Source organism: Oryctolagus cuniculus, chromosome 5 (genome assembly GCF_964237555.1).
Source record: "Oryctolagus cuniculus chromosome 5, mOryCun1.1, whole genome shotgun sequence".
NCBI classification, from domain to species: Eukaryota; Metazoa; Chordata; class Mammalia; order Lagomorpha; family Leporidae; genus Oryctolagus; species Oryctolagus cuniculus.
This window is the reverse complement of record NC_091436.1, coordinates 127864356-127890083: the sequence shown is the minus strand read 5'-3', so window position 1 is coordinate 127890083 and position 25728 is coordinate 127864356. Positions and strand designations below refer to the sequence as shown.

The 25728-nt window shown below is 54.2% G+C and overlaps 2 protein-coding genes across 5 annotated transcripts in view; one reads left to right on the top strand and one right to left on the bottom strand.

Annotated features, from left to right (window-relative positions):
• Nucleotides 1–18366, bottom strand: part of CCND3 (cyclin D3) — a 99380-nt gene extending 81014 nt beyond the window's left edge. The window contains exon 1 of one of the 2 annotated variants that reach the window (XM_051855705.2): nucleotides 18167–18366. The gene's annotated coding sequence lies outside the window, so the exon portion shown is untranslated. The remainder of the gene's footprint in view (nucleotides 1–18166) is intronic. The other variant, XM_051855704.2, reaches the window with a different exon arrangement.
• A 959-nt stretch (nucleotides 18367–19325) lies between these two features.
• Nucleotides 19326–25728, top strand: part of TAF8 (TATA-box binding protein associated factor 8) — a 28995-nt gene continuing 22592 nt past the window's right edge. For 2 of the 3 annotated variants that reach the window (XM_008262913.4, XM_051855711.2), the window contains exons 1-4: nucleotides 19328–19390; nucleotides 20158–20314; nucleotides 23995–24093; nucleotides 24410–24472. In XM_008262913.4, coding sequence (XP_008261135.1) covers nucleotides 19346–19390; nucleotides 20158–20314; nucleotides 23995–24093; nucleotides 24410–24472 — 364 coding nt within the window. In that variant the 5' untranslated portion in view covers nucleotides 19328–19345. Of the gene's footprint in view, nucleotides 19391–20157; nucleotides 20315–23994; nucleotides 24094–24409; nucleotides 24473–25728 lie in introns of all 3 variants that reach the window. The other variant, XM_002714675.5, reaches the window with a different exon arrangement.

The following is a 25728-nucleotide window of genomic DNA, read 5'->3' as shown; positions in this document are numbered from 1 at the left end:
GGGTGGGGGTGTGTGGGAAGGCGCTGCAGGGAGCTGAGCCAAGGCCGGAGGGGAGGCTGGGTGTGCGTGCGCTGGGTGGGGTGCACTCTGGAAGGCGCTTCGAGAAGGGGGAATCAGGGGTGGGATCAGAGCGTGGAATGCGGACCTCATTCTCCTGGGGGCACAGCTGTTTATTTTGATCTCCCCGGCAGCTGCTGCACAGTCCTTATCAGGGGGCCCTGCGCAGGCCCCACCTCCTCCTCTGTTGCTGAGCTAGAGAGGCAGACACTGGGACACAGCCCTGCTTCCTGCCCTCGCCACCTTAGCTGCTGCCCTCGCTCCAGGCACAGGGGGAACGCAGGCTTCCGAAAGAAACGCCAGCAGCATTCAGACCCATCGTGTGCTCAGACACCTGCCCCCTCACTGACTCCAGCCAGGACAACACCGAGCTGGGCCCCTCGGATTCACCACTGCCTCGGGACTTGAGAGGCTGGCAGGTGGCGCTGGCCTAGGTGGGAACTTGGGGCTCAGCAGCTGGAACCCCCTGTCCACAGCAGGCTCTCTGCTGGGCCCTGGGCCTGCGCTCCTCACTGCCAACCTTGGACGTGACCTCTCCTGTTTCCCGTGAGATGCTGCAGAACTAGTAAGACCGAGTTCCTCTGCACTTATGGAAACACGACTTGTGACGCGTTTTCTATTTATAACAGAACTGGAACATTTCAAAAAAGGGAAAAATGCAAAAAAAAAAAAAAAAAAAAAAGAAAAGAAACCCTCTCTTAGCTCTACTACCCTCAAAAAACACCCACTGTTAAGATTTTGGTATATTTCCTTCCAGGCTTTTCTTTGAGTATTTGTGTGTGGTATATATAAAATAGCTGTAAATACACTTCATGTACAATAGCGCCCTAATTTTTTTTTTTTTGCTTAACATTACCATGTAAGTGATTTTCACATTATGGCATAAAAGGATTTCAAACAGTTCATGAAAAATGTACATTATTTAATTCCTTTTCTCTATGAACTTTTTCAAGTAACTTTGCAATTTTGTAACTTTCTTTTAAAAAAAGATTTTATTATTTGAGAGGTAGAATTATAGATAGCGAGAGGGAGAGACAGAGAGAAAGGTCTTCCATCTGCTAGTTCACTCACCAAATGGCCACAATGGCCAGACGGGGCTGGGTCAGACTGAAGCCAGGGGCCTAGAACTCCATCTGAGTCTCCTGATGAGTTACAGGGGCCCAAGCACTTGGGCCATCTTCTGTTGCTTTCACAGGTGCATTAGCAGGGAGCTGGATCAGAAGCAGTGCAGCTGGGACTGGAACTGGCACTCCTCCATGGGATCCGATATCCCAAGCCTAACCAGTTGTGCCACAATGTTACTGTAACTTTTTTTTTTTTAAAGATCTATTTATTTGTTAGAGTTACACAGACAAAGAGAGAGACATAGCTTCTATCCACTCCCCAATTGACTGTAATGGCCATGGCTGGGCCAGGCTGAAACCAGGAGCCAGCAACTCCATCCCAGTTGCCCATGTGGGTGCAGGGGCCCAAGCACTTGGGTCATCTTCCACTGCTTTCCCAGGTGCATTAGCAAGGAGCTGGATTGGAAGCAGAGCAGCTGGAACTCCAACCAGCGCTCATATGGGATGCTAGCATCGCAGGCGGCAGCTTTACCCATTCCACTACAATGCCGGCCCCCTTTTTTTAAACATTTTTAAAAAATTTTTATTTGAGAGGCAGACACACACACACACACACACACACACACACAGAGGCAGAGACAGAGACAGAGACAGAGACAGAGAACAAGTCAATTCCCATCCACCGGTTTACTCCCTAACCGCCTGCAACAGCCAGAGCTTGGCTGGGCTAAAGCCGGGAGCCAGGATCTCAATCCATGTCTCCCAAACGAGTTGCAGGAAACCAAGTATTTTGGGCCAGCACCGCTGCCTCCCAGGGCTGCAGCACTGAGAAGCTGAGTCAGGAGCCCAAGCTGGCACCAAACCCAGGCACTCCAAATTGGGACGTGGATATCTCAAATGGTGTCTTATCTTTCTTTTTTAAAGATTTAATTAATTTATTTAAAAATAAATAAAAAATCTCACAAAAAGTTTTAATGCTTTTAAAATGCAGAGTGAGAGATAAAAGAGACCTTCCATTCACTGGTTCACTTCCCAAATGTCCCCAACAGTCAGGCCTGGGAAAGACAAAAGCCAGGAGCCAGGAACTCCATCCAGGTCTCCCACATGGGTGGCAGAAACTCACGTAGTTGAGCCATCATGCACTTCCTCCCAGGTGCATGAGCAGAGAGCTGGATCAGAAGTGGAGCAGCCGGGACTCGAATGGGCACTCCGATACGGGTGGCCAGTGTCCCAAGCAGTGGCTCAACCTTCTTTGCCACAACATCTACCCCAAAACACTCTTAAATATTTTATGCATGTGTATAAAATGAAAACACCTCAGTTTTGAAAAACAAAATCCTAGCTGGAGCTGAGTTGACAGAGCCATCTCTCCTAGATGTTTTTATATCTTTAGTACTTATGCTAAATATAAGTACACACACTTCTTTACCAAGAGAAAGGTCTATTTCCTTTAACGTTTATTTATTTCCATCTACTTGAAAGGCAGAAGGAGAGACAAGAGATGGACAGGCGAATCTTCCGTTCACTGGTTCACTCCCCAAATGCCTGCAAGGCTGGGCCAGGCTGAAACAAGGAGGCTGGGACTCAAACCAGGGACCCAAGCACTTAAACCTGTGACCTGCAGCTTCCCAAGGTGCCTCAGCAGGAAGCACGGTAGCCAGGACTCAAAGCAGCTCCCCGCTGGCTAACCTGCTGTGCCCAACGCCCACCCTGACAACGGCACATTCCAGCTACTTCTCCGCTAGCGTCACTGTCCTTCAGTTAACGATACTTGGCAATAGCAGACTTCTTTCCCTCCTGACTTTAAAGGTTCTATTACTGACACCAATGTTCTGTCTGTCACTCATGCTGAAAAAATTCAGGGAGAGTCCTGGCTGCTTCTCCTCCGTGCATCTGCCACACACCTCCTAGAGCACGCAGCACAGGAGGAGAGAACCTGAACTTGGGCCACACGCCTCATTCTGGAAGCATGCAGGGCGCCTCGCTGGGGAAGGGCGGATGACTTCATACCTTCCGACCAAGTAATCGCTCTGTTGCTTTCACCGTCACAATATTTTGCCAAAACACCCACTCACGTCCAATTCTCCTGGTGTCGCCCCAGTTAGCATCCCTTTCATATTGTGCACGGACTCTCTCTTGCCAACTCTATCAAATTCTACCACTGCCCAAGAAATCATCTTGGGGCTGGCGCTGTGGCCCCTGCACCCAAGTGGGAGACCCAGAAAAAGCTTCTGGCTTCAGCCTAGCCCAGTCCTGGCCACTGCAGTCATTTGGGGAGTGAACCAGAGGATGGAAGATCTCTTTCTCTCTCTGTCTGTAACTCTTCCAAAGAAATAAATCATTTTTTTAAAGATTTACTTATTTACTTGAAAGAGTTACACAGAGAGAGAAAGAGAGGCAGAGAGAGAGAAAGACACAGATCTTCCATCTACTGGTTCACTCCCCAATCGGCCCAACAGCTCGAGCTGCACTGATCTGAAGCCAGGAGCTTCTTCCGGGTCCCCCATGTGTTTGCAGGGGTCCAAGCACTTGGGCCATCTTCTACTGCTTTCCCAGGCCACAGCAGCGAGCTGGATCGCAAGAGTAGCAGCTGGGTCTCGAAACTGCACCCATATGGGCTTTATCCACTATGCCACAGCACCAGCCCCAATAAAAGAAATCTTGAAAAAAGAAAACATCTTAATGTTGCTCTGATCATGTCACTTCCTTTGCCCAAAGCCTCACCTGGCTGCCTGCTAAAGAATGGCCAAATTCTGGATCCCACACTCTTGATCCAGCTTCTGCACCACCGCCCCAAATGTGCTCTCCAGCGCCATGTCCCACCAGGCTGGCTGCTGCCCCTTTCCCAGCGACTTCTCTGAGGCCAGATTTTCTTCCTCTGCATCAACCGAAACCATGTGGTGCAACAGACTGAAGCAGAAGCAGCTATGACAATCCAGCCACCTTCTGTTAAGTGTTAGAGATTTGCAGAAATGTAAAAACAGGCCATATTTCCCGTTAATTATTTTTTGCTTTGGAAAACACAGTTATTAACATCTTACAAAAAAACCCAATGGTTACGTTAATATGCAATGAGTTTTCTGTTACATTAAGAGAGTAAATATTTTTAATATTTCATATTGGGTTTGTATTAGAAATTATATACTGGGGCAGGTGTTGGGTAGAGCAGTTAAGACACCACTCGGGACACCTGCAAGCCATAATGGTGTCTGGGTCTGAATCCTGGCTCCAATTCCCATCCAGCTTCCTGCTAATGAGCACGCTGGCAGGCAGTGGGTGATGGCTTGGGTCCCTGCCACCCCATGGGAGACCCAGAATGAGTTCCAGGCAGATCTGCGAGGAGTGAACCAGTGGAGAGAAGCCATCTGTTTGCTTATGGCTTTTAAAAACCTTTAAAAATCGTAACCAAATATCTACAGCAAAAGTCTATGACAACAAAAGCTTTTAGGGATCCTCAAAGATTCTTCAGGGTGCACAGCGTTCCTAAGACCAGAACGTTTAAGAACTGCTGCACTGGACCTCCCATCGGTTTAAGCAGACACAGGGTCTCGGAGATGCCCAGTCTCTCCATTCTATACTCTCTCTGCCCCAGTGTGTTTCTGGATTTTTTCAAAACTATTTAAAAAGAAGTGATCATATTAAGGATAATTATTATTTGGGCCCTTGTTGTGGCTCAGCGGGTTCAGCGACTTCTGTGATGCCGGCATCCCATTTGGGCGCTGGTTCAAGTCACCAATGCTCCACTTCCAATCCAGCTCCCTGCTCGTGCTCCTGGGAGGGCAGCAGAGGATGGCCCAGGTGCTTGGGGCCCTGTCACCAGCATGGGAGACCTGGAAGAAGCTCCTGACTCCTGGATTCAGCCTGGCCCATCCTTAGAGTTATAGCCATTTGGGGAGTAAAACAGCAGATGGAAGACCTCTCCTCCCTCTCTATCCCTTTCTCTCTCTAACTCTTCCTTTCAAATAAATATTTTTTTAAAAAAAGAACTATTATTATTATAGAAATAATAGTGAGGTTTGGGCATTCGGTGCAGTGGGTAAGACACCTTTTGAGCCAACTGCAGCCAGTACCAGAATGCCTGGGTTTCAGTCCTACTTCTGCTCTCCATTCCAGCTTCCTGCTAACACACAGCAGTTCTGGACTGAGTCCTGGCCTCCTAGCTTCAGCCTAATCTGGCCCCTGCTGCTGTAGGCATTTGGAGAATGAATCAGTACACGGAAGATTCTTCTCTCTCTGTCTGCCTCTCAAATAAAATGAAAATAAGGAATTTTTAAAAAGATTCACTTATTTATTTTGATAACAGTTACAGAGAGAGAGGGAGAGGCAGAGAAAGAGAGAGATCTTCCATCGCTGTTACACCCCCCAAATGGCTGCAAAGGCTGGGGCTGGGCCAGGTCAAAGTCAGGAGCCAGGAGCTTTATCTGGGTCTCCCATGAGGGTGCAAGGGCTCAAGCACTTGGGTCATCTGTTGCCCTCCACGCACATTGGCAGGGAGCTGGATCTAAAGTGGCGCAGCAGGGACTTGAACCAGTGCCTACATAAGTTGCTAACACTGCAGACAGCGGCTCAAACTGTTATGCCACAGTGCTGGCCCCAGTAAATATGACTTGAAAGAAAAAATAATAGTAATTACAGAAAGAGCCACCAGGGGGCCACCAATGTGGTACAGCAGGTTCAAGTCCTGGCTATTCCTCTTCAGATCCAGCTCTCTGCTCATGGGCCTGGGAAGGCAGCAAGAGATGGCCCAATTGTGGGCAGCCACAGGTAGTCACTCCCTTTGATTACACTTAAACATATGAATGGAGACTTCCCGGGCACAGACAATTGGGCTAGGGAGATTCCGGGAAGAGGCAGGAAGAACCTAAACCTTTCACAAGAGATGATATAGATAATCAGTCACACCTGTAACCTGCATTTATCACCTAAGTGTTTTATTGTACCCTTGTAATCAATAACTAAGAACCTTATTGGGAACTCTTTGTAACCTTAAAAGCCTTTTTGATATGTAAATCTTTTGTGCTCCTTCTTGTAAACAACTGGTCATGTTTAAATACTACTGGATTCGTTCAATAAACGAGCCTTGATCAGGACTTGTCTTGGCTCCATTCTTTGCGTCCTTGTCCCCGCATTCCCACTCTCTGTTTCAGGAAAACCCAGTTCATTGTGCCGCAGGCCGGCACACCAATTGCTTGGCCCACGGTCACCACGTAGCAGCCATCTGGGGAGTCCTACCTTTGGCCTGACCATTTGTGGAGTGACAGTGGACGGAAGAGTCTCATATTCATTCTCTCTCTCTCTCTTTCCCTTCCTATCACTCTGCCTTTCAAATAAATATTTTTAAAAGAAGGAGCCATCAATTACCTTAGAATACTTGGTTATATCATTGAAAAAGAATAATGGAGGGGCTGGCACTGTGGTGCAGTAGGTTAATCCTCCACCTGTGGTGCTGGCATCCCATTTGAGCGCCAGTTCAAGTTCCGGCTGCTCCACTTCCAATCCAGCTCCCTGCTGATAGCCTGGGAAAGCAGTGGAAGATAGTTCAAGTGCTTGGGCCTCTGCACCCACTTGGGAAACCCAGAAGAAGCTCCTGGCTCCTGGCTTCAGATTGACCCAGCTCCGGCAGTTGCTGCCATTTCGGGAGTGAACCAACAGATGGAAGACCTCTGTCTCTCCCTCTGTAACTCTACCTTTCAAGTAAGTAAATAAATCTTTAAAAAAGAAAAAGAACAATGGCACGGACATGGAACCTAACGGGGAAGATGCCCACGTCACACACAGGAGTAGCTGGTTTGGCTCCTGGCTCTGGCTCTTGATGAAGATTCTGGAAGACAGCAGATGGTGGCTCAAGTATTCAAGTCCCTGCCACTCGTGTGGAAGCCTTGGATAGAGTTCTAGGCTCCTGGCTTCTCCCTGGCCCAGACCAGACTGTTGTTGGCATTTGGGAAGTGAGCCAAGGGATGGAAGATCTCTGTCTCTTTGCCCTTCAAATAAAATTAAAATAAATCTTCAAAATTTTTTAAAAAGAATGGATATAACCCAATAATTACCATAGAAATCAAAGAAAAAATGATTATTTTTATAATACAAGAAGACTTCAAAAAGTTCATGGAAAATGAAAAGATATGTTTTATGTTGGTACAAGAAATTTGAAATCATGCATGATTTTTCTTTTTTTATTTCATAGGTAGAGTTATAGACAGTGAGAGAGAGAGACAGAGAGAAAGGTCTTCCTTCTATTGGTTCACTCCCCAAATGGCTGCTACAGCTGGTGCTGCGCCGATCCAAAGCCAGGAGCCAGGTGCTTCTTCCTGGTTTCCCATGCAGGTGCAGGGTTTAAGGACCTGGGCCATCCTCCACTGCACTCCCGGGCCACAGCAGAGAGCTGACTGGAAGAGGAGCAACCAGGACTAGAACCCAGAGCCCATATGGGATGCCGGCGCCGCAGGTGGAGGATTAACCAAGTGAGCCACGGCGCCGGCCATGACTTTTCAACATATACACTTTCCATGAACTTTATTAAAAAAGATTTTAATTTATTTATTTGCAAAGCAGAATGACAGAGAGAAGAAGAGAAAGAGATCTTCCACCTGCTGGTTCACTCTCCAAATGGCCACAAAAGCTGGGACTGGGTCTGGCCGACGTCAGGAGCCCAGAACTCCATCTGGGTCTCCCATGTGTGTGACAGGGCCCCAAGCTCCTGGGCCATCTTTCACTGCTTTCCCAGAGGCATTAGCAGGAAGCTGGATTTGAAGGAGAACAGCTGGGACTTGAACCTGTGCTCTGATATGGGATGCTGCTACTGCAGGCAGCGGCTTAACCTGCTGTGCCACAATGCTGGCCCCTCCCATGGACTTTTAAAAAAGTTTATTTGTTCATTTTTACTTATTTAAAAGACAGAGTGACAGAGAAAGAGAGAGCAAAGGAGGGAGGGAGGCAGAGAGAGAGATCTTCCATCTGCTGGTTCACTCCCCAAATGCCCACAAAAGCTGGGGCTGGGCCAGTCTGACGCCAAGGACCAGGAACTCCATCCAGGTCCCCCACACAGGTGGCAGAGACTCAGTACTTGGGCCATCACCTGCTACATCACAGGCACATCTCAGCAGCAAAGAAGCCGCGACTTGAATCCGCGCTGTGTCACGGGATGCCGGCACCACAGGGGCAGCCTAACCTGCTCCGCAACACGCCCGCCCTATCTGTGAACTCTTCCGAAGACCCCTCATGTGGCTTTCAGGAAAACACTCAAAACAGCACTCAGAAAAGTGAAAAAGATACAAAAGCACCCACCACTTAACACTGCCCCCAAGTCACTTCTCCTCCAGCCCACTCCTCCTGCGTTTCCTCAAATGGTGCCTTTCAGAACAAACTCTCGGCTCACCCAACGCAAAGCAACCACTCTTCCCTCCCGATCCCCAGAGCGCTGTGGCTCCCGCCTTTGCTGTGGCGGGGTTAGCAGGTAGCAGCACAGACACTGAGTTCCTACTGTGCACACCGATCCAGCACAGACTCAGTTACAACCGCGCGGAGACACCAGCCAGCCACAGCAGCCTCCTCGGAACCCACGCTGGACAGAACGCACAACCGAAGACCCCTCCGTGCAAACTGGCCGTGCTGGAGGTTCTTCCGAGACAGGAGAATGCGCCCAGCTTGCACACACTGTGTTTTGTGAGCCGCGTAAGGAGATTGCCACGGGGTGATGCTGGCTTATGTTCTGTCTCATGCTGATTGTGGATCCCACACTGCGTAGCCCATGACTCCACAGTACCCACACAATGGACAGATGAGGGGGTCCCAAGGCCTCTGGGTGAGTACTTCAGGTGGGTGAGCCCAGGAATCCTTGACCTTGAGTCCTGTCCTCTCCCAGGGTCTGTGGCACCCACCGTGAGCCTGGGCTAATGCCCACTTCTGGATCTTGAAGGGCAAGGTCGCAGGCCCAGCACTAGGACCCAGCGTCACCACCAGCTCCAGAGTGGTGCCCTTGGCCACTGCCTTGGTGCCACACCCTTCCCAGAGCCTGAGTCCTGGGGGTGAGCAGAGAAAGGAAAATGGGCGTTGGTCGGAGCCGGAGGAGAGGTTTGTTTGCACTGTCACCGCAGCTGGGGTGGCTGTGGTTGGGCTGACTCATCCAGGGCTCCCCAGATAGGTGAGGGCCCCCGGCCCCACCTAGCAAAGCTCACATTCACCAACACCCACCCCTGCTTCCTGGCGGCACGGCTGTGTGACATGACACCTGACCTGCCAGCTGGTCAGGGGCACTAAGGGACCGGGGGGGGGGGGGGTCCTCTGGGCTGAGGCTGGCATCAAGACCCTCCCCCCCACCACACAGGCATGCAGGGCCCACACAGAGGCAGGGCAGGGGGCCCACCAGCCCTGGGATCCTCTCAGACTCGCCATGGGACACACACACACACACACACACACACACATACAAGGTGGCCTGTTCCTGGACCCTGGGCAAGCTCCTCATTCTCTGGGTTTCAGTTTCTTTGTAGAATAAGGAAACCTCACAGGCTTCGTGTGAGGAAGAATCGAGAAAGGAATGGACACACATATTCGGTCATACGCTGAGGGTGGCTTACAGGCGGTATAGAGGCTGTCTCCACCATTGCACACGGCAGTGAGGGCGTGGTGCAGACAGGCCCTTCTCACTCACATCTCTGGGGCAGCGTGTAAGGAAAGAAGCAAGGGCGGGCGCCGTCGTGCAGTGGGCTGAGCTGCCACTTGCGAGGCCAGCTTCCCACCCAGCTCCCTGCTAATGCACCCGGGAAAGCCGCCAGAGACGGCCCTGCACCCACGTGGGAGACCTGGATGGAGCTGCTGGCTCCTGGCTTCAGCCTGGCCCAGCCCTGGCTGTTTCGGACATTTGGAGAGTGAACTCGTGGGTGGAAGACCTCACTCTGTCACTCTAACTTTCAAATAAATCAATCTTGAAAGAAAAAAGAAGAAGAAATGAGACGTCATAGAAAACTCACACGGTAAGTTCCCACAAGTGATGGCAAAACAACTCTAGCCGCTGGGGGGGAGGGGAAACCTGGACGGTCCAGCAGGCACCGAGGTCAAGGCCAGTGGCTGTGACAAGAGCTCTGAGTTGGAACACAAGAGGCCAGACCCAGACAGAAAAGAAAAAGACGGAGAGATCTGGAATAGTCTCGGCCGGCCCGAGGTGCAGAAGTCAAGTCAAGGCAAAGATGGAGGCTGCCCCCGGGATCTGCCACTACCAGCTGACTGGCAAGAAGGAGAACCTAGAACATTCTATACCCTGGCCTTCACTCAGCCATCTCAGACATCTGAGAGTCGGTGACCCCACTATCCTTTCCCAGTGCGATGGAAACACACCACGCATGCGCGGTCTCGGAGCAGCAGACTGCGCTCACAGAAAACGCATGGGGAGGGTCTCAGGGGGTGTCGTGGCAGGACCAGCACTGCTCCCTGTGACCCAGAGACGGCTTCTGACAGCCCCTCCTCAGGGACGACCACACCCGCCCTTGGGTGCCATCCCCGGAGCATGCTACAGCGCCCAGGGTAGCGAGCGTGAGACAGCCTTTGCGACCAAGAGAGACGGACGCCCTCCCAGGCCCGGCCCGATGGGGCCTCAGCGCTTCCTCCCCGCTGGAGCCCAAGGCCTCGCATCTGCCTGAGGCCTCTGCTCCGGCTTCCTTTCCCAGAACTCAGGGACCCCAGGGGAGGGGACAGGGAGGAGAAGACAGAACCAGAGGGAGGGGGAGCTGGAGCAGAGCGCGCTGGGGCCAGGGCTGGGAGTTTCTGGGACAGCCCCAGCTTCGAGAATTCCATCCAACTGTCTGACCACAGCCAGAAGTCGGGGGCTGACTTCTATTTTAGACACACGGTGAAACGAAGCCATCGGTGGGGTGGTGAGGAAGGAAACCAGGGCCGCCTCTTTGGACAGCTGCGTGCCCACCCTGAGGACTGCCACCCGGGCGAGGACAAGGACAATGACACAATGACCACAACGACTGTCGCCCATAGGGGCTCGGGGCCCTCGGCAGGGCTTTGGGCGTTACCTCACGAGCCAAGGGCTGGTCCCTCATCTGTGCTGGCGCAACTGTAATGCCCCCCTCATGGGACTGCCGTGGGGACATGAACAAATGACGCCTGCCATCTTTAATGCTCATGGAGACATGGTAAGGTGGGCACTGTAGTTATGCCCATTTTACAGAGGAAGAAACTGACACACCCAGAAAGGCGCTGGGCTAGGGCCCAAAGCACGGTGGTTTGTGCCCAGGGCAAGGCTGCCGTGGTCACATCAGGAGAGGACGGAACGGGTAACCACGCGTGCAAACTTCACAGGTCAACGGCTCGGCCAGCGACCAGGTGCGTGAACACATGCGAGCCGCTCAACCTCTGGCCGCCTGGGACTGCTCTTGTGTGAAATGGGCACCTGCCTCACTGAGCTGGTCACGCTGTGACCAGGGGCCTGGAACGCGCACTTCCAGCCTGGCCTCCGGGCCTGGCCTCTCTGCTGCCCCCTAGCCGCAGGGCTTCTAACTGCACACCGCCTTGCCTGCTGCCTCTCTGGAGCCTAAGGGTCGGGGCAAGAAATGAGGCCCCCCGGGCCTCGGTTCCCTCGCCTTGGGAGTGGTGGAACAGGGGTACTTAATCGGTCAGGGTGCTGAGGGCACTTTCGGAAAGGCGGGGCTCTGACGCCCCTCGTGGGGGGCGGCACGCACGTCATGCCCTCTGAGGGGTGCCAAAGGCCGGGCCACGTAAGGGACCCCTCGTGCCCACAGGGGTCGTGGCCTTGTTCTCTGCCCCAAACGTGAGTCCTATTTCAAGGGCAACAGAAGGTCAGGAAGCAGAGACACAGGGTGTGGGAGGGAACTGCGACAAGGGGTCTGGCCGGAGCCTGGAGGAAACCTGAAGAGCACATTGTACAGGGGGCTCTGCTGGGTCACAGGGGTCTCTCCGGGCCCCCACGTGTAAACACGCGGGAATGGGGTGCGGCAGAGGCCCCAGGAAACCAGCTGGCGCCTGAGAGACGGACCAGGTGGCGCTCCTCACACCACCCCAGCAGCCCTGGAGCGACGCACTAGGCAACAGCGCCACCTGGTGGACACACACGGAGACTGCCACGGGCGCGTGCATGGACAAAGAGATGATTGATGTGCGAGGGGGAAGCAGGTGAAACACCGCAAAAGGCACAGAGACAGAGAAGGGCTGAGCGGCCACTCCAACAGCGCGCACGCTCGCCTCCCCTACCTGGAAGCGCACTTTAGATGCAGCCGACAGGGCAACTGTCAGTCACTGCTTACATGCTTACTCCCATCAGTCCCCCACCCTCTACCCCAGGGCTGTCGGGAGAGACCTTTCAAGTACCAGAATGCATGCGCTTCAACTTTCCAGAGCTTGTCCTCAACCTTGCAATCCCTGCACCTGTTTTTCACTTGGCTATTGGTATTTTTTTCTTTCATTTTTAAGAAATATATATCGGGCCGGCGCCGTGGCTCAACAGGCTAATCCTCCGCCTAGCGGCGCCGGCACACAGGGTTCTAGTCCCGGTCGGGGCGCCGGATTCTGTCCCGGTTGGCCCTCTTCCAGGCCAGCTCTCTGCTGTGGCCAGGGAGTGCAGTGGAGGATGGCCCAAGTGCTTGGGCCCTGCACCCACATGGGAGACCAGGAGAAGCACCTGGCTCCTGCCTTTGGATCAGCACAATGCGCCGGCCGCGGTGGCCATTGGAGGGTGAACCAACAGCAAAAGGAAGACCTTTCTCTCTGTCTCTCTCTCACTGTCTAATTCTGCCTGTCCAAAAAAAAAAAAAAAAAAAAAAAAAAAAAGAGAGAGAGAGAGAGATGTATTGGTTTATTTAAAAGGCAGAATTAGAGAGAGACAGACAGAGAGTGATCTTCCATCTGCTGGTTCACTCTCCAAATGGTTACAGCAACTCCATCCTCAGCTACCACAGGGGTTCAGGGGTCCAGCCACTTTCCCAGGTACATTAGCTGGGAGCTGGATCGGAAGTGAGTAGCCAGGACTTGAACCCTGGGCCCACATGGTATGCTGGTGCGGGAGACGGCGGCTTAACCCACTGTGCCACAGCACTGGTCCCCAAAGATGTTTTTAAGCTGATGCTTCTAGAGATGGCGTTTGGCTCAGTGGTTAAGCCACTGCTGGAGACGCCTCTCTTACTGTCCACTCTGCCTGTCAAAAAAAAAAAAAAAAAGAAAAGAAAAAGAAATATATATTAACTTCCAAGGAGTCCCTTCCAATTCTACCCCAAGCTACACCCCTCCCCCTCCCATACTAGCAGTGTCGTTTATTTTATTTGAAAAGCGGGGAGACAGAGACAGAGACTAAGCTCCCATTCACTGGTTCACTCCCCAAATACCAGCAACGGCCTGGGCTGCACCAGGCCAGAGCTGTCGCTCCCCCTCTTCGTGGAGGAACGACACAGGACCCTGCGCTGTTCTTTGGTCTGCTCGGCCCTCCCCGGGTTTGCTGCTGGTTCTTCCCGGGTTGGCTGCCGTCCCTTCCACCTCCGTGGAAGGGCGGTTCCCCCTGCCACTTTCCCCACTTCCGCAGGGGAGCGGCACACCGCCGGCCGGCTCTCTCGGGGGCTGCACAGGTGTTCGCCTTAGATGTTCCCCTTAGATGTTCCTGGTGCATGCCGTCTCTCTCCTCCTTTATAGTCCTCTTCCACCAATCCCAACTCTGCTACCCACACGCCGAGTACGCTGCTCTCCTCCAATCAGGAGCAAGTCCTACAGTTTATTGGCTGAACTGGAGGCAGCTGTGTAGAAGCTGTTTTCTTCTCTCCCAGCGCCATATTGTGGGAGAGCAGATGCATAGAATAAGTCTTAATTCCAGTAACTTAGTCTAGTCCGGGTTGCTCCCCACAAGAGCCAGGAGCCAGGAGCCAGGAACTTCATCCAGGTCTTCCATGTGGGTGCCAGGGACCCAACCACTTGAGCCACCACCTGCTGCCTTCCAGGGTGAGCATTAGCAAGAAGCCGGAACGGGAGCAGAGCCAGGACTTGTAGCCGAGCATTCTGATATGGGGTGTGGGCGTCTCCAGCAGTGGCTTAACCACTGAGCCAAACGCCATCTCTAGAAGCATCAGCTTAAAAACATCTTTGGGGACCAGTGCTGTGGCACAGTGGGTTAAGCCGCCGTCTGCTGCACCAGCATACCATGTGGGCCCAGGGTTCAAGTCCTGGCTACTCACTTCCGATCCAGCTCCCAGCTAATGTACCTGGGAAAGTGGCTGGACCCCTGAACCCCTGTGGTAGCTGAGGATGGAGTTGCTGTAACCATTTGGAGAGTGAACCAGCAGATGGAAGATCACTCTCTGTCTGTCTCTCTCTAATTCTGCCTTTTAAATAAACCAATACATTTCTCTCTCTCTTTTTTTTTTTTTTTTTTTTTTGGACAGGCAGAATTAGACAGTGAGAGAGAGACAGAGAGAAAGGTCTTCCTTTTGCTGTTGGTTCACCCTCCAATGGCCACCGCGGCCGGCGCATTGTGCTGATCCAAAGGCAGGAGCCAGGTGCTTCTCCTGGTCTCCCATGTGGGTGCAGGGTCCAAGCACTTGGGCCATCCTCCACTGCCTTCCTGGGCCATAGCAGAGAGCTGGCCTGGAAGAGGGGCAACTGGGACAGAATCCGGTGCCCTGACCGTGACTAGAACCCAGTGTGCCAGCGCCGCAAGGCAGAGGATTAGCCTATTGAGCCACGGTGCCGGCCCAATACATCTCTTAAAAAAATAATAAGGGCCTGGCACCATGGCGCACTAGGCTAATCCTTTGCCTGTGGCGCCAGCATCCCATATGGGCACTGGTTCTAGTCCTGGTTGCTCCTCTTCCAGTCCAGCTCTCTGCTGTGGCCCGGGAAGGCAGTGGAAGATGGCCCAGGTCCTTGGGCCCTGCACCCGCATGGGAGACCAGGAGGAAGCACCTGGCTCCTGGCTTCAGATCGGCATAACTCTGGCTGATGAGGCCATTTGTTGGGGGTGAACCAATGGAGGGAAGATCTTTCTCTCTGTCTCTCTCTCTCACTGTCTGTAACTCTACCTGTCAAATAAATAAATAAAAAATAATAATAAACATTTTTAGATCTCAACCTCCTTACTGTCTGGAGAAGTTGCTGCTCTGACTGGTGGAGGACTAGTTTAAAGGAACCCAGACTTTGAAGTCAGATGGACTCAAATTCTGCACGCCTGCTTACCAGCTATGGGGCTTTGGGTAAGTCCCTCAGCCTTTCAGTCTGTAACCTGGGGATAGAGGTATTTACTGCCTGGAGCTATGGAGACTGTTAAATGAGATAATATGCCCCATTCCGCTCCTAAGTGACCATTACTCCGGGGTTTAAAGGCTGCAGGGAGAGCTCTGGGGGAGCCAGAGGTGAGGGGCAGAGAGGGGCAGAGGAGACTTCCTGCAATGCCAGGTGAAATCCAGCAAAGGAGGACTTGTCCCAGCCCCACCCAGGGGCAGGCCTCGGCACTCTCTGAAACACAGATTTACCCAAGACAAATTTTTTTAAAGATTTACCTATTTGAAAGGCAGAGTTACAGAGAGGGAGTGAGGGAGGGAGAATATCTTCCATCCACCAGTCCACTCCCCAAATGCTGCAACAGCTGGCTGGGGGCCAGGCCACACCAGGGGCCAGGGGCTCCATCCAGGTCTCCCACATGGGTGGCAGTGGTCCAAGGACTCACGCTGTTTTCCGCTGTTTGCCCAGGTGTATTCGCAGGGAGCTGGACTGGAAGTGGAGCAGCCGGGGACAAGTGAACTAGTGCCCACATGGGTTGCAGGCAATGGGTTAACTCAGGATTTAAAATTTAAATGTCTCTGTGGGCAAGATAAACACAGCCAAGGCTGGGCAGGAAAAGGGAAACTTGGCAGGGGCCCACCACTTTCCCCACCCCGGCCCTCTCTAAACTTCCTCTTGCGGTTTCTCAATAGTACAACCTGTCCTCCACCGCTCAGCCGGTGCCTGGGGGAGGGAGGGGGTGTGCCAAGGGCTCTGCCCCCACCCTGCCCCCAGCCAGCAAGGGAGGGAAGTGTGTGCATGGCAGAGGGGGGGTCTGCAGAGAGCCACAATTCCCACCCTGGCATCTCCAGGGACCACGCTCTACCTGAGCCACCTGCACCAACAGCCACCCCACACCCAGCCTTAGGGCCTCCCCTGGCCAGTGCAGAGGGCCCTGGGAGAAACTTCACTTCTGCGAGGAGGTGGAGCCCCACAGCTGGAGTCCGTAGCCACGTGGCCTGGCCCACCCGAGTGAGCATCTTCAGGCTGCTGCCTCTCCCTGCCTGCCCATCCTCCCCACTTGGCTACCAAGCTAGAGTGCCCCTCCGGAACCTGGACTATGAGGGTCACTCTTATTCTTCAAGATGAAAAAGAAAACGGGGGTGTCTTGGTTCCCCGCGTCTCCAGACCCTGGCACATCACTGCCACGTCGGGTGCTTTTTCTGCATCTGAACTCGTTAGGTTGGCTGCCCTTGGGTTATTGACATTTCCCCTCCCTCCGGGGTGTGGCTAACAACACACACACACACACACACACACACACACACTGCTCTGTGCAGTCCTCACAACCCGACTCCAGGCTGCTGGGGCTCTCTGCAAACAGTGCCAGCACCCAGAAGATGGCTGCCCACACTCTTTGGAATCACCCAAGACACAGGACCACCCAGAGTCAGTGAAAACTCCCCAGGCCCTGGCCCACAGGTGGCCAAGGAGGCAGGTTGGCCCAGTGGTTAGGAACGGGGTCTCCCAAGTCCAGCGACCCGGGTTTCCGTGCCAGCTCTGCCACTTCCCTCTTGCATCCTCGTTAGGAAGCCTACTCAGCTCCCCCAGACCCGGGGTTCCTCACCCACGGAGCAGGGCTAACCCCAGTGCCTGCCGCTGCCGCAGGGGAGGACGGGCTGAAACTCAGGGCTGGGTACAGACTGAAACAGAGGTGCTTTCAACTTCAGCTTCTAGAGGGGCGGACGCTCCCACCTGTTGAACCCTGAACACCCTGAACACCCGGGGCGCACGCAGACGGAGAGCGGCCACGCACACAGGTGCCGCAGGGATTCCTCAGTGCCTGCGCCAGGAATGAGCGCGGAGCATCTGCCGGGAAGCAATGGAGATCCACCTCCCCACTGACGTCTGCTCCCACGGGGAACAGAGACAGGGGGGAGGGGGGGTGTTTCAGAGGGCCAGCACCTGCCAGAGGAAACAGCTCGGAGCCCAGGTGTGGGGGGCGCTGCACCAGCTGGACATTATTGGCTGTTTGGGAACCAGCCCAGACATCTGCCTTTCCTCGAATTCATCCCCACCTCCTCTTCATACCTGGGCAGTGCGCTAGAGAGAGCAGTTGCTGCTGGGTCACCACGTAGCCCACAGCGGAGTGCAGTCCAGTTCTGTGGGATGAGCAGTGCCCCCAGTCTTCCCACTAACGTCCCTACCCAGCGATCTGTCCATCCTTCCTTCCGAATCCAGCTCAAAGCTCCCTTTCTCCCTGACGCTTCGCGCCGCCCTGGGCACGTCCCCGGGCTGTGCTGTGGCTGTGGATGCGCACTCCCGCACTCTCGGCACCCCACACAGAGCCGGCGCACGGCCCACGCTCGGCCCCTCCGTGCCCCCTGCCTTACACCGGCTTCTGCGGTGACTCCTCGGGTTAACACTCAGACACACCGCCGACGCGCAAACTCTCCCCTGTGCACCCATCAGAGGCGACGGCGGGACAAACAGTGGCCTCCCCCGGCCTCGGTCTCTCGCGCCCCGCTCTGGGGTAGGAAGAACGGGAACAGCCCAGGGAAGCGCCCTCGCTCCCAGGTCCGCTTAAGGGGGCGGCGGTGAGCGCAGAGGCGCAAGGGCTTCTCCGCCCTTCGAGTACACGCGAAGCGGCGCGCGCGTCCTGGGAGCGCAAAGGGGCCCGGCTGAGGGGCCGCCAGGGAGGTGCTGACGGCGCGGAGACCCCCAACCCAACCTCTGGCGACCCCCCCCCCCGGCCGCTCAGGATATCTAGCGTGAACCGCGAAGCCCCAGGGCCAGGGGGTGATGCCCACATCGCCTCTCCCCGCTGCGCCAGCCCCCAAGCCTACCTCGTGGGCAGGTGAGTCCCGCGGAGCACCCGGGGTGGCCGCACACGCGCTCCCCCGCCGCCTCTGGCCTCGGTCTTCGGGAAGTGGCGGGGGGCTGGGGTGGGGGTGGTCGCAGCCCGCAGCCGCGGCGAGGCAGCGCACCCCGTCCCCAGGCGCCCAAACAGACCCAGGCTCCGCCCCCGCGACCGCGGCGTGTTTACAAAGTCGGCGGATCCCGAGTTTGAAGCTGGGCAGGAAGTGGGGAAGAGGGGGCGGGGGAGACAAAGGGGCTGGGGCGCGGCTCCGCGCAGCCCGGGTGCCGACCCCCGCCGGCCCCGCCCCGCGCGCCCTAGGTAGGGGACGGGGCCCCGGCGGGCTCAGGTGCGCACGGCCAGCAGGCGCCTAGCGGGGCCCGCCAGCGCGCGCGACCCAGGAAGCCCACCACACAGTGGGGCAACTGGCTGCACGTCGGGCACCGGGACAGTCCCCTGCCGTCGTTACCTGGTTGTCCCCTCGGCCGTCAGCACCCCTCCACCCCCAGATTCACAGAAAAGGAGACTGACGCACAGAGCGGTTAGGTATTGTGCCCAAACTCCTGCAGCCGCCGAGGGCTGGGACCCAAGCCCAGCGTCCGTGCCCTGCCAAGGCGCAGGCGCGGCGTGGACCCTCGACACACACCCCCCCCCCAAGACCCTCGGCGGCCACGCGGACGCGACGCTCGAGGACTGAGGCAGGCCCGGAGCAGGCACGCCCATCCCCAAGGGGTCCACGGACGGCCGCACAAAATCACGAGATCAGATGCCCCAGGGTTTCCCAAGAGGACCCAGGGAGCTTGGTAACCAAATCCCCAAGCCCCTTTCCCACGGTGGGGTCACTAGGACCGCGCTGGGCCCAGCCAGGTGTGGCTAATAACCAGAGACGTTTGGAGAAACCCTGCCAGTGTAGACTACCTCCTGGATCCTTCCTCATCAGAAACGATTCACTATTAAAACAGGCTTATTTTAATTCGCGTAAACCAAGATAGCATTTTCGCACCCCCCCCCCAAGCCCACACACTTCGCATACAAATGGTCACGTGCGCACCCCCACCCAGCGAGGCTTCGGAAAACCGGGAGGAGCGTGCGCGCGCCCCGCCCACCCCCGCCCCGTGACTACAAGTCCCATCGCGCCCCGCGCTCACGCACGTTACGCCAGGGCAAGATGGCCGACACGGCGGCCGCTGCCGGGGCTGGCGGCTCCGGAACGGTAAGGGGTAGAAGCGCGGGCCCGGCGCTGAGAGAGTTGGGGTACTCTGCAACTTTCCCCTGGCCTGGGCAGCAGGCTTATGCCCAGCTATCCCGCCCCAGCGTGGGCTGCGACCGGAGGAGGGCCCCTCAGGCTGTGCGCGCCCACCCCTCTGAGGGACTTGGCGGCGGCCTCCTGAGTTGGTGAACCTGTGTCCTGATTGGTTTGCTCGGTTGGGAACCCGGAACATCTCCTGATTGGTCCAGAGAGGACTGTTTCGCCTCTTCATTGGCCAGGCAGAGCTGGGCGGGATTCCTGCTTCAAAATATTGAGCTTCCCTACCAAGGCGTGCTGTGGTCTTTCGCCCTCTCCTCGGCTCCGTGTGATGTTATTGCTTTAATTCTCCTTGCTAATGAAACGGTGTGGAAGTGGGATGACGAACGATAGAGACCCCGTTTACTTTTCTCCCGGGAGCTAGGTTTAATTGAGTCCCGTCACGAGTGTTTCTTCCGCTGTGCTGATAATGTGCGGGAGTAGAGAGTGTGGGAAAAACAAGAAACACACAGAACAGGAAACCCCAGCCATTTTGCATTATAGCGCCTTAGGTTTGGGGGATGCCGATGGTCTCTGGGAGGGGCCCTCCGGCTCGGTTTTCGCTCGGTCGGCCAAGATTTGCAGGTCGCAGCGCTGGTGTTTAGCACGGGACGCGCGCTTGCCGTGAACGATCCGGGGACTGCTCGCTGCCCTCTTGTCCCGGGGGTGACACTGCTCTCCCTGCCGGTTCCCAGAGGTCGGGGAGCAAACAGTCCACCAACCCTGCCGACAACTACCACCTGGCCCGGAGGAGAACCCTGCAGGTGGTCGTGAGCTCTCTGCTGACGGAGGCCGGGTTTGAGAGCGCAGAGAAGGCGTCCGTGGAAACCCTGACGGAGATGCTGCAGAGCTGTGAGTACCGGGCAGCGGCGGGCCCCGTCCCTTCTGCGCCCTGCGTTGTGACGGCGGCGGAGGGGAGAGACTTCAGGCTTTCCAGCCACGCAGCCCGGGCTGGAAATCGTCCCCCTGCCACTGCGTAGCGCCAGCAGCTCGCTCACCCTCTTGAACCTCAACGCCCTCCTTTGTGGAGTGGGGTAGTAATTGAGGCGCGCGGGGTTGTGAGTACGGCAGTCAAAGCTGGGGGGCTGCACGCTGTCGAGGACTTGGAGCCCTCATTATTGCTGTTTTGCTCTCTCTTCTGGGAGGACTCACACCTTCGTGGGGTGGGGGGAGTGTCAGGACTAACGCCCTGGAATAGATGCTAGTACATTAGTAAGGAGGTGCTGTATTATGTGATAGAATGAGGGTATGTTGACTAGAATAGGGAAAAACAACTTTTTATTAAGAAAAAAAAAGATTTATTTATTTATTTGCATGGCAGAGTTACAGAGAGGCAGAGGCAGAGAGAGAGGTCTTCCATCTGCTGGTTCACTCTCCAGATGTCTGCAATGGCCAGAGCTGGGCTGATACGAAGCCAGGAGCCAGGAGCTTCTTCCAGGTCTCCCATGCAGGTGCAGGGGCCCAGGGACTTGGGCCATCTTCTGCTTTCCCAGATCATAACTGAGAGCTGGATTGGAAGTGGAGCAGCTGAGACTCAAACTGGTGCGCATATGGGACGCCGGCACTACAGGCAGCGGCTTTACCCGCTACGCCACAGCACTCTGGCCCTGAAAAACAACTTTTAAGGGATTGCTGAGCCTTAGGAGCCTGTTGTGGCCTGTTTAAAATTTCTTAGGGGCTAGAATTGGACAAGGGGTGTTGGGGGATTCCTACAGTATTTCTTAGGGACCAGCACCTGTGAAAAGAAGTAGAAGAACTGAAGTGCAGTGCAGACCCAACAAAGAGCTGGCCAACAGGTGGGCGTCCTTGGAGCGGCTGTCGTCTGCCAAGGAGAAAAGGCCCCGCCTTTGTGCCCAGGTCTCGATCAGACCCAGATGTGTGCTGCCCTGAGTAGGGTGTGACCCTGGGTGGAGCCACTTTCTGCAGCTGATTTTAGAAACTTTTTTTTAATATTACTTTTAAATATATTTATTTATTTAAAAGGCAGAGAGGGAGACAGACAGAGATCTCTCAACTGCTGGTTCACTCTCCAAATGCCCACCACTGCCAGGGCTGGGCCAGGCTGAACCCAGGAGCCAGGGACTCCGCCCAGGCCTTTCGCATGAGTGGCAGTGAGCCGAGTTCCAGAGCCCTCACTCGCCGCCTCCCAGAGTGTGTGTTGGCAGGAGGCTGAAACTGGGAGCAGAGCCAGGACTTGGAACCCCGGCACTCCAGTGTGTGCTTGTGGGCATCCCAACTGGCATCTTAACCACTGTGCCACACGCCTGCCCCTTGAACTTCTAATACCAGATGTTTTCCTAAACCTGTGACCTCACACTTCTTGGTCTCAGAACCACTTTCAGACTCAAATATTGAGGATCCCCAAGAGCTTTTATATGTGTACAAAATATGTTATACATATGCTATACATATGCATAATACTTAGGTATATATAGCATGTGCCTATATTTGCCAGATTTGAAAATAAAATTCTAAAATGTAAGGATATACAGTCACACATTCCGTTATTCATCAGAGTGGTGATGTCATCCGAAGTCATATAACCCTGGAAAAGTACATGAGAGAATGACAGTAAAAAAGTCAAATAATGACTTAATTTTGTTAAGAAAATAATTTTGACTTGTAGGGGCTGGTGCTGTGGCATAGCGGGTAAAACCACCGCCTACAATGCAGCATTCCATATGGGCGCTGGTTGAAGTCCCGCCTGCTCCACTTCCAATCCAGCTCTCTGCCTGGCCTGGGGAAGCAGTAGAAGATGGCCCAAGTCCTTGGGCCCCTGAACCCATGTGGGAGACCTGGAAGAAGCTCCTGGCTTCAGATTGGCACAGCTCCAGCCATTGCAGCCATCTGGAGAGTGAACCAGCAGATGGAAGATCGATCTCTCTCTCTCTCTCTCTCTCTCTGCCTCACTTTCTCTCTCTCTGTAACTCTGACTTTCAACTAAATAAATAAATCTTTTAAAAAGTAACCATTTTGACCTGTAGACTCTGGAAAAGATTTGGGAGACTGCCAGGGGTTTCCGGACTGCACTTTGACAACTTTGGCCCCCAAAAATGAACTAATAATTCCCAACCAAAAAAAGAATTCCGTTCTTGAGAAGATCTTGGAATTGAGAGTGTGAAGGTTCTGTCTAGAGACTGGTGTCAGTGACTGGCTCAGGCGGCAGCAGTTGGGATAGGTTTCAGGTAGACTTTGTGCTTCTAATGCTTTTATCTTATGAGCAGCTGGGTCCCTGGGACAGGGTCTCCTTATCTTTTGGGATCCATTTCTTCTCTGAATGAAACCTGTGCGCTCGTCCCCAGAGAGAGACTTTTCCTGTGCATTGAATTCAGCGCTGTGGGGCCAGTGCTGTGGCATAGCTGGGTAGGCTGCCTGCAGTGCTGGTATCCCATTTGGGTACATGTTCAATTCCTGGCTGCTCCACTTCTGATCCAGCTCTCCACTAATGCACCTGGGAAAGCAGCGGAGGGTGGCCCAAGTGCTTCAGCCCTTTCGCCTACGTGGGAGACCTGGAAGAAGCTCCTGGCTCCTAGCTTTGGCCATGAGCCGGCCCCGGCCATTGTGCCCATCTGGGGAGTGAACCAGTGGTTAAATTTCTCTCCCTCTCTTTCTCTCACTCTCTCCCTCTCTCTTTTCCCTCTCTCTCTCTGTAACTCTGCCTTTCAAATAATTAAATAAAACCTTTAAAAAAATAAATGAATTCATCCTGAGTCAGGATGTTCATGGCACTTCCCAGCCACCTCCAAAGCCCATCCACGCGGCCCAACTCCCTAAGCTGTGTCTTAGGCACCTTCCACCGTGCCCCGGAGGACTTCAGCATGACTGTGAACTAGAGGTTCCGCTTTCAGCAGAAGAAACAAAAAGTGGCCCCCGTAGTATAAGATCTTTAGAGGGGAGTAAGCTCTGCATAACAAAATGAATCCCTCCTTCCATTTTTAAATGTACAATTCCATGGACTTAGTATATTCATGGTGTTGGGCAACCGTCAGCACTATCCATTTCCAGAACTTCCAGAACTTTCACTGTATGTGAAACCTACATACAGAAATTGTACGCCCATTAAGAACAGCTCCCCATTGCCCCTTTGCCCCTCCCACCCCTCAGCCCCTAGGAACCTCCCTCCTACTTGCTGTTTCTTATGGATTTGCCGTTTCTAGGTACCTCATGTAAATGAGATCTTTAAACATTTGTCCTTTTGTATCTGCCTCGTTTCACTTAGCGTAATGTTTTCCAAGCTCATCCATGCCGTAGCCTGCCGGCATTTCATTCCTTTCGAAGACCGAATGCTATTCCGTGGTCCGTAGGTGCCACACTTTGTTTATCCGTTCATCTGTCAGTGGGCAGCAGGTCTTTGACTATTGTCAATAACGTTCCTGTGAACATCGGCGTACAAGTGTCTTCCTGGATCCCTGCTTCCAGCAGCTTTGGGCGTACACGTAGAGGTAGCGTGGCCGGCTCACGTGGGAGATAAGTCTGTTTCGGTTTTGAGGAACTGAGGATGAAAGTCTGTGCCTTTGACCCCCACCCCTTAGACATCTCAGAGATTGGGAGGAGTGCCAAGTCTTACTGTGAGCACACAGCCCGGACTCAGCCCACGCTGTCGGATATTGTGGTCACGCTCGTGGAGATGGGTAAGTGCGACTCCCGTGTGCAGTGCTGGGGGCAGCGGGTGGGGTAATGCGGGAGCGAGGAGTCCCTCGGGATCAGCGTGTCTACTGAGTATTCTGGGTGCCTTTGTGTTCCCCTGGTTTGCCTCTAGCTTGGGAGACTTAGCTAGCGAGGGTTTTGAACGCATTTAAGAGAACGCCTAACTCCCCGTTGGTGGATTCTCTTCAGCGGCAGCAGCGTGGCTGAGTGGAGTTTAGGCCGCTTCTCCGCAGTGTCCCCCCTCATCCCATGTTCACTGTCCACAGGCTGGGCGGTGATGTTTGTTCCCCTGTGTCTTAGGTTTCAACGTGGACACTCTCCCTGCCTACGCGAAACGGTCTCAGAGGATGGTCATCACTGCCCGTAAGTGACTGAGCTCAGGCCCTTGGCAGATGTCTCCGGCGCTTGGGGAATGAGTTAGTTGGAGGGGCCAGGGATTGGATTGTCGCAGGCTCCTTCCAGTCTCTGGGCTGTTCACCATATAACCTCTATCTAGGCTGGTGGGGTCAGGGTGTGAGGTTCAGGCACCAGAAGAGCAAGTGCTGATGCTTGGAAACCTGCAAAGTAATCATTCTTCCCTGGATCGAGATTGGTAAACTATGGCCTGTGCCCCACTACTTGTCTTTTTTTTTTTTTTTTTTTTTTTTTTGACAGGCAGAGTGGATAGTGAGAGAGAGAGACAGAGAGAAAGGTCTTCCTTTTGCCATTGGTTCACCCTCCAATGGCCGGCGTGCTGCGGCCGGCGCACCACGCTGATCTGATGGCAGGAGCCAGGTACTTATCCTGGTCTCCCATGGGGTGCAGGGCCCAAGTACTTGGGCCATCCTCCACTGCCCTCCCAGGCCACAGCAGAGAGCTGGCCTGGAAGAGGGGCAACCGGGACAGAATCTGGCGCCCCGACCGGGACTAGAACCCGGTGTGCCGGCGCCGCAAGGCGGAGGATTAGCCTAGTGAGCCGCGGCACCGGCCTCCCACTACTTGTCTTTATAAATAAAGCTTTATTGGCACACAGACATATTTACTCACTAGGGCTGGTTGCTTTTGTGCTGTAATGGCAGAGTTTAGTCATGACAGAGCCTGAACGCCCTGTGAAACCTAAGATGTTCACTCTCCTGTCCTCTATGTAAAATGTTTGACGACCTGTGCCTTAGATAAGGCTGGGTGCCATAAGCTGAATGTAGAATAACTAGTTTGGGCTTATAGGACCTGGGGAGAATTCACTGGACTTTTTTTGTTGTTCCTAATTTTTTCAGGTTGGCATCTTTTTAAGAATTCCCCTCTCAAAGTTGCCACTCTTCAGTCCTCTCTTTCTTCCCCGGCTTTCTGTGTGTCTGGGGTCCCTAGAAAGGGAGTCAGCAGCCCATCTACCCTCCTCAGTTTCTCAGACATTCTTTCACGTAGGTGCCATGGGCACGGCCGCCCACCTACCCTCCTCAGAGGCTTGCAGGCCGATTGCAGGTGTGACCATCAGCCAAGGTCATCCAGCAGGACTGGGCTTCGCAGGGGTGGCCTTCATAGGTTCTCAAGCCCCTGAAGGCCTGTTAATGATGGAATGATAACGTACCTGACTTTTAGAAGGCGGCAGTGGGCATTTACTTGGAGAAAAGACGGGTTTGGGC